This window comes from Nematolebias whitei, chromosome 1 (genome assembly GCF_014905685.2).
Source record: "Nematolebias whitei isolate Nwh7 chromosome 1, NemWhi1, whole genome shotgun sequence".
NCBI lineage: Eukaryota > Metazoa > Chordata > Actinopteri > Cyprinodontiformes > Rivulidae > Nematolebias > Nematolebias whitei.
In genome coordinates, this window is record NC_056498.1 from 23,639,525 (window position 1) to 23,648,507 (window position 8,983).

The 8,983-nt window shown below is 40.6% G+C and overlaps 1 protein-coding gene across 1 annotated transcript in view; it reads left to right on the plus strand.

Annotated features, from left to right (window-relative positions):
• dhx15 (DEAH (Asp-Glu-Ala-His) box helicase 15) overlaps positions 1-8,983 on the plus strand; it is a 67,926-nt gene that overhangs the window by 7,052 nt on the left and 51,891 nt on the right. The window contains exon 5 of the mRNA XM_037675898.1: positions 4,899-5,117. Coding sequence (XP_037531826.1) covers positions 4,899-5,117 — 219 coding nt within the window. The remainder of the gene's footprint in view (positions 1-4,898; positions 5,118-8,983) is intronic.

Here is an 8,983-nt window from a genome sequence, read left to right on the forward strand (position 1 = left end):
ACACACACACACATATATATATATCATATGTGATATATATATATATCACATATGTATGTACACACAATTATGTATATATATATACACATGTATTTATATACATATATATGTATTTATGTATATTCATATATATTTATATACATATATATATGTATTTATATATATTCATATATATTTATATACATATATATATATGTATATATATTCATATATATTTATATACATATATATATGTATTTATATATATTCATATATATTTATATACATATATATTCGTATATATTTATATACATATATATGTATTTATATATATACATATATATTTATCTATATTTATTTATAGATATAAATATATATATGTATATAAATTACATATATATGTATTTTTATATATACATATATATTTATCTATATTTATTTATAGATATAAATATATATATATAAATTAAAACTCTGATGAACCAGATTCTACAAAAACATTACATTCAAATTTTTATAGGTTTTCATCATCATTTGATGTATTTGCACTCATTGTGTCTACTTTTAATGTTCATTTTAAATGTGTGGTTTCCTTTCTTGTTCACATATATACATTTTATTTTTAGCTTTGCTTTAAAGTTCTTGTTTTGTGATTTGTACATTCGTGAGTTAAAATAAAGTTGAACTGAAGGTCGTCTCTTTTCTTTAAACGTTTGAGGGAAATATTCCTGATATCCAATAGTTTTGTGTCTTTTTATGATTTTCAGCTGAGTTAACAGTCATTAAAGTGAAAACAGGATTTCATGATGAAGCTGGCACCGTCTTTTTTTTTTTTTTTTTAATCTTCAACGCTCTGCTGGTCTCGCACGACACTGCCCGCAGTCACACGATCCTCTCCTCCGGAGAGGAGGAGGCTGGGAGACTCATCCTCCCAGCTCCAGCTCAGCTGGTCACTCACAGAGTCCGTTCCAAGGCTCCAGCCGCGCGTAATCATGAAGGTCCGACCCGCGCAGACAGGCGGGCAGAGACGGGTCTGCGACGAACGGTGGAAGCGATTTTAAAAAACATTTTACGTGTAAAAAAAAAAAAAAAATCATTTTTAAATCGCTTCAGCATTTTTTTTAAACATTTTTTTTATAAAAACAAAATGTTATTTTATTTAAAAATCGCTTCCAGCGTCCGTCCCAGACTGTCCAGTCCGCCTGACTGCCGGGCGGGATCGGGATTCAGCCTTCATGATTACGCGCGGCCGGGGTCTCGCAACGTCCATCTGCGAGTCCCCATCTCCAGCTTCGCAGTGACCTGCGGAGCTCTGAGCACACAAGGCTGGTATCCAGAACCCGAGCCTCCGAGTCGGCACATCGAAGGTTCTTCCGCGGTGACCAGCTGAACTTGGAGCCGGGGAGATGACGCCCTGCCCAGCCTGGCGCTCCAGGCTACGGAGGGAGGATCGGGGTACACCAGCAGAGCTCCATCCAGCTTGCTCTGAATTATGTTGTCGGCCACCAAGCACAAAAAATGCCAGCACATCAACATTAGACCAAGATGTTGTCAGTATTGTTTTAAAAATCTTTAAAATAAGTCCAGCCGCTGCTCCAGTCCGAGAAATTGCAAATGGCGGATTATTGTTTTGAAACGTTTCTGAAGGATCCAGTGACTCCGCCCCCGACTCCGCCCCCGACCAACCAGTGACCGACAGTGTTCTGACGTCACGTTTTTGTACCTCTTCGTACCGGTTAGAACCACAGAGCCAAGGGTACTGAAAATAGTAACAGGTGCTAAGTACCGGTACTAATGGAAAAGCCTCAGAACCGGGCCAAGTAGGGTCGAGTCGGCCCGTACCGGTACTAATGGAAAAGGGGCATTAGAGTGTTTGTCATTAAAATCACAAGATCAGATCTTGCATGTCATACGTATACATACATACCAGTATATGTGTACGTGTCATATGTATACATATGCATATGATACGTATATGTATCATAAGTATATGTATACATATTATACGTATGATATGTATATGTCTACGTATCATCCGTATCATACGTATCATACGTATCAAGTATGTCTGGGTTTTGTTCACGGGCGAGGGGCGAAAGGAGCGTGAGATCGACGAACGGATCTATGCAGCTTCCGCAGTATTGCCGGTCTGTTGTGGTGAAGAGGGAGAAGAACTACAAGGCAAAGCTTTCTGTTTACCGGTCGGTCAATGTTCTTTCACTCACTTATGGTCACGAACTCTTGGTAATGAATGAAAGCACAAAATCATGGATACAAGCTGGGGAGCTGGACCCTTCCTTGGAGATCGGGTGAGAAGTTCAGCTATCTCGGAGAGACTCTGAGTAGAATTGCTACTCTGCTCCTCCACAGCCAGTTGAGGTGGTTCAGGGATCTGGTAAGGGTGCACCCTGGATGTCTACCTAGGGAGGTGTGACATGGCATGTCAGACCGGGAGGAGACCCTGGGGAAGACCAACAGCACTCTGGAGAAACTATATCTCTTGGCTGGCCAGGGAACACCTTGGAGTCCTTCCAAGTTGTAAAGCGGTGTTTGGGCGTTCCTGCTCAAACTGCAGCCCCTGCTGCACAACTCTTGGACTAATGGAAATTGATGTGTGGTTCAGACACAACAACAGTGTTTCTGGATGTGCACATGTGGCTTCTTCTTGGCACGATAGAGCTTTGGCCAGCTTTTATCAGTGGTTCTGTGAACTGTGTTTACAGCCATGGTTTGTGGAAGTGTTCCTGAGCCCATGCAGGGGTGTCTAGACTTGACTCAGACTTTTAATGTAGTGCCACCTGAGTTCCAGAAGACCACAGACATCCAATATTGACTTTCAGTCTTGTCTTTTGACAATGAGATTTGAAAATCATTACATTTTGTTTTCATTGATGTTTTACACAAAAATACAACTTCTCAGCGTTGGCATCTCCAAACTTGTCCAGTATGCTGTTGTTTTTTAATCTTTGGATGTTTCCACCATTACTTTCCCTTTATCGCTTGTTAAAGCTCTAACTATTACTTCCCTCCTGGGATAAATTTAGCCTGATGGTGTTTATTACCTTTTCTATTCCGCCTCTTTTATTTCTTTCTTTCTTAGTCTCCCCGTGTCTGACAGCTTTGTTTGTGTTCCAGAAAGAGAAATGCTGCCGTTCGACTCATAAACACGCATTTCTTCGCTCCCGGAGTCATCCACTGTTTCTAGCCGGTCAACCAGGAGGAAAAACAGCAATGTTGGGGTGGGAGGGTGGCGGGGGGATGACCATAAAGCATGCCAGGAGTTTTATAGGCCAGCAGATAGAAGCTTTTAGAAAGCAGATGGATAATGACTAGTTGTTTGTCAGCTTAAAATCAAAGGTTAGATTGTTGTTCGCTGACTGTTTAATGAGGTCGAGGTTGTTGGAAATGATCATCCACCCCCGCACCCCTCCCCTCGTCACTCGTCTCCTTCATTCCTACTGAATTTGAAAGTTTAATTTGCCTTGATTAAGAGCAATTACGGTGTCTCGCAGAGCGTAAAGCGAATTGCAGAGACGCTGGCCCCTGAAAATATCAGAGATTGAAAATGGGAAACGAGCTTCCCGTCAGCATCCTAATGCAGATTGTCTAATGGTTCGGGGAGAGAACGCGACGTTCCCAGCGTCAGGAACAAGGACGGTCGTAGATCGTCTGTTGGTCACTTGGATCGTGATGCCAAGTTCTTAATTATAGACACCATATTTTGGTTTGTGCCAACACCCCCCGCACCAGTTGTACATTTTAGAGCATCATGCATGCTGTTTGGAGTCATGGACTCATTTGCCAAGGCTTTAGTTCCACCCATGACTCCTTAATATTTTTTCTTATCAATAATAATCAATAATATTAAAAAAATGACATCAGCTTTTGCCTCTTAAAGTGCTCAGTCCATGTCAACCTTGGCTTGTGTAACTAAAAATTTTCCACAAACCACAGGATGAATTTTAATGACTCTTGTAAATAATAATCATTGTTTGAACATCTACAACTGATTGATGTTTGGAGGCAACCCAGTCCAAGATGTCTGCCACAGACAATAAAAAAAACATATGAAAATAGCTCTTAGTCAAACTTACAGATATTAACTTAATATTTGGTGTGATAGTGACTGAGCATCATCTCCAATACATACTTTGAACAATATTTTTGCCAAAAATGTTGGTATTAACTGTTGGCATCAACTTTGTCTGTTAGCAAAATATCACATGAACTACTTGGAATGTTTAAACGAAAATGTCACAAAGTAATCGCTGGATGTTCATCTAAAACTGATTAACTTCTGGAGTCAACCTGATTCAAGACGGTTGTCACAGCCAGAATTTAGAATACACCGAAATGACCATATCTGAGTCAAATTTAAAGATATTGGGTTGATTTCTGGAGTGCTAGTCACTGAGAGTGATCCTTAAGCTCCACCTGATCTTGCAATGCGATTGCACTTAACTTCATTTACAGTGGTGCTTGAAAGTTTGTGAACTCTTTATAATTTTCTATATTTCTGCATGAATTTGACCTAAAACATCATCAGATTTTCACCCAAGACCTAAAAGTAGCTAAAGAAAACCCATTTAAACAAATGAGACAAAATATTGTACTTGATCATTTATTTATTGAGGAAAGCGATCCATTATTTTAGTCCCATTAGTTTAACTGGGTTCTCTTTAGCTACTTTTTGGACTTGGGTGAAAATCTGATGATGTTTTACGTCATATTTATGTAGAAATATAGAAAATTATTAAGGGTTCACAAACTTTCAAGCACCACTGCACATCCATCTCTCATCACAAGATGCTCTTATTCTGAAACTCTGGCAGCAAAGTAAATTCCAAGCTTTTATTTTTTCAAATCTTTTTGTGTGAATTTACTTTTCCTCACTCTTTCCACTCGCCTTTTCTCTTCAGGTCATCGTCATGAGCGCGACGCTCGACGCCGGCAAGTTCCAAGTGTATTTCGATAAGTGCCCCCTGTTAACCATCCCCGGGCGCACGCACCCCGTGGAGATCTTCTACACACCGGAGCCGGAGCGAGACTACCTGGAGGCAGCCATCCGCACCGTCCTCCAGATCCACATGTGTGAGGAAGGCATGGGGGACGTTCTGCTCTTCCTCACAGGACAAGAGGTAGATTATTTGTTTAAAATGTTATTATTGTTTGTATTTATAATAAATGCATGATCTCCAGAGTCACTGAGTACAGAGCAACAGCCAAAAAGTGAAAATGTTTAAAACACTCAGTTTAAATGTTGAGATTTTTACACCTCAGGGCATGAACAAACATTTTGTCCTTACCAGATTTGAAATGAGAGTGGATAGTGCCTCAGAGGAACAATTAGACATTATGGGTTTAACAATGAAATCATTTGAAGGTAAATCTATCTGGCAAATCAAAATGGCTACTTTAGGTTATTTTGACTTCCTGTTGTAAACTTTTATAACCCTTTTGAGTATAACCAAGTTATATAAAGACAAAACACATTATGAGTGTTATATTCTAAAATATATGGACTTCTGTGTGGTTAAAAGTACTGTTACATTAAATAAACTATGACTGGTATAAACGCAGGCAAACGACAAACAATATAATCAGAACCAATACAAAAATCTCAAATGATTTTACATTTATAATCATTAAATCATTATATTTATCACAGTACAGTTAAGTCATGGTATGGTTTCAAAGCTAAGCCAGCTAAGCATGCACAAATTGCAAAAATATAGTTTATTTAGCTATATTCCTGTGTAATAAAATTTTTCACAAACTAAACACGTGAAACTGACAATTTCACAGAGATCCTTTCTTTTTTGACAATGAAAAAACAAGTTAAACGGAGAAACCTCTTTACTACAGTCTTGGTCATATAAACATATCTGCAAACTTGTCGCGTTTTGGTGAAATTTGCCGATTTCAATCCAAAATATGTCATTTACGTGAATCATCTAGATCCAAATGGTTAGAGGTGTGGTAGATGGCATAATTTCCCATTGACTGGTCTTACGTAGCACTAAGCTAGTGCTACGTGTCATGCTAGCTAGTTTGCTTGCAACCTGTGCTCACAACAAAGCTCGCGTTGGTTCGAAAGCGCTAAGCTAGCGTACTTGCGTTGTGCTAGCTTATTGCTACGTAAGTGCCAGCAGTTGTTGACTTGGGGATAGAGTTGTATTCGGGCCAAAAAAATCCGACCCGGCCCCAGTCCATAGCCATTGTTTCTGAACCCCAACTGACCCGACAAATTAACAGTAATTACAGGTCCGAAACCCGATCCCCCCCCCCCAACATTTTTAATTAAGCTTTGACTGCTTACAAAGTTATGAACAGTCAGCGAACGCGCGCGGCTGAATAAAAGGGGCAGAAGATTGGAGCTAGGGGGTGTTTGTCCTTTCATGACTGTCAATTGTCCTTTCATGACTGTCAAAGAGCATTAAATCCCTGCTTCTGCCTGAATTCTGCATTATTCAGACATGGACCCTGCACTGACATGTCTGCTTTAGGATCTCACCTGTTTGGGTCATTGGCCATGCCTCCGCTGAGTGCAGCAGCTCAATGAACGTCCATTTGGGCGGTGGATCACTTCCTGGCAGTACAGTCTCATCTGAAGCTTAACTGAACTTTATTTTTCCTCTTTCAAGGCCGGTCAGCTCGCGGTGAAATGGCCGCGTGCGGCTGGTGAATTTATGGCAAGCCATGTTGCCATATAATTGGATTGCGGCTGATCCGCTGACGCAATCAAAAGCCTGACCCGGCCCGCCCATCCAGCACATTACAGCCCGGCCCGAATTTGGGCTGGGCCGGGCTTCGGATCCGGGTTAGAAATGACAGCTGGGGGGGTACTAGGATGCGTTAGAGAAGTGAAGCGCTATGTCTGTAGCATCTTAGCTAGCTCAACTGTATTGCGCGCTGCTAGCTTATCGCAACATATTTAAAAAAAGAGTTTTGCTATTAGCAAAATGCTCTGCTATATTTGGTTTCGGTTGGCTTGCTGCTGTTGTTCCTTGTTTATTTTCTTTCTTCTTTTTTTTTTTTTGTTGATTAGCCATCTTTCAATAGCTGCCCACTGCTCCACCCGGTGGTGGATGGGTTAAATGCAGAGAGCCAATTTAGCCATTGTATGGGAATATACAATGATGACAATACATACATTATTATTATTATTTCCTATGTATGTCCTGAATAAATTAAGATATTTTAATAAATGTCTTTTTTACCTGAAGCATGTTGTTTTTTCCCCTAATTTTCTTTTTGGAGTATACCAGAATGCTTAATTTAAATGTTAAAAATCACAAAATCTTCTGGGGTGTGGGGCACATGACCCCTCCCCCCACCACTACAGGAGCTAGGTTTGTCGCCTTTTTCATCCCTTGTGAGTTTGCAGGTATGTATAAATATACATCTGCTAGTGTTTTGTTGTTTCGCTCTCAAGAACTAAAGCAGCACAAACAATGAGACTGACTGAACGTCCTGCTGCGGCGCCCGAACATTTTCTAACACCACACCTGTCCCGCAGCGAAATGAAACGAAGCGAGCATCGAGGCGTGGAGGAGAACTCACCTCAGCTGGGTCGACATGGAGCTTCAACCCATTAAATGTATAATGGACGTTTCCCTCGTATCTTTGTCAAACGAGTTAACGCTGTTAAGTATCGTCAGTTAAAATCCTTGATTTTAGCTAGAACATCTCGATTTTCCAAACACCCCGGGCCTTTCTAGGGCGATGCTCCCAACCAGCATCCTCATCCAGTTAGTTAGGCTAATGGTTATAATTGTTTTTCAGGCTTTTTAAACAACTCCTTCTCAAAAATATCATCAAAGATGAGAGTAAATTGCTGAGTTTGTTTCCTCCTGAGGCTTAAACATAAAGAGGAGGGAGCATTTGTTTTGTATTTGACGGACACAGCATTTCAACCCACAGGTGTGGAATGATTTTAACAGAGTAATATTCACTCCATGCTTGTGAAATACTAGAATCTCCTGCTTTGCTCTCACTGTAAGCCTGCAGTTTTCACGACTGTCACAAGTGCTCACCATGGCTTGTGAAGCTGAAAATGCTCCTGGCGTGTTTGTGCATTTTCTGTGTGTTACGCTGGTTTGACCTCAGGCTGAACTTGCTGGGAAGTTCACTCCTGGGAGCATCGGCTGCTGCCTGGAATGTTTTTTTGCTTTTTTCCTCACTGTGAAATTAGACTTTTAGGATTACACGTTTAATTAAACATGTTAAGAGTACACCTATATTTAATGTTTGAAAAGTAGCATTCCTTAAAGGAATGCCTGCAACATTTCACGTCCAAGTTTTAGACTAATGTCATTTTATGTTGACAAATGATGGTTTGTAACAGTTTTGGTTGAACCTTTAGAGCAACGCTATGCTCAATCTGATGAGAGAGTTCTCAAGATGTCTTAGCTCTCTGAGTATGTATTGAAGGTGAATCTCAGCTAATACCACGTCAAAATTTTGATCAATATGTATATAATTGACCGAATTGTTGCCACTTTTGCATTGGCTAATGTTGATTAGCTGTGGCACCCATTTTGAAATGCATTTATTCCAAAAGTTAACGAGTTGTAGGCGTCCATCCGGTAATTACTTTCTGAGCGTTTCATTCAAATTCCTCCAGTGGTTCATGAGATATTTTGCTAACAGACATGAACACACGCACCGAAACAGAAAAGATGAACAGAACAGATTAGATGACTTTGTTGTGGCTCTTCCTGTTTGAGAACCATCAGGATTTATTCTCTCAAATATGAGGAAGAAACGAAGACAAGTGACCCAGATCCCAGCCTTCCCACAAATCTCTGAAATTAAGTCATTATTTTTTCCCCTCCTGCAAATGTCGTCCACTGATGTGTAATGGAGGGCAGGGTCCATGCCCAAAGTGATGAGCTTGGTCACAGCTGGGTGGACGCACGCACACTTACACTTACACGCACACGCACACGCACACGCACACACACACACACACACACACACACACACACACACACACACACAC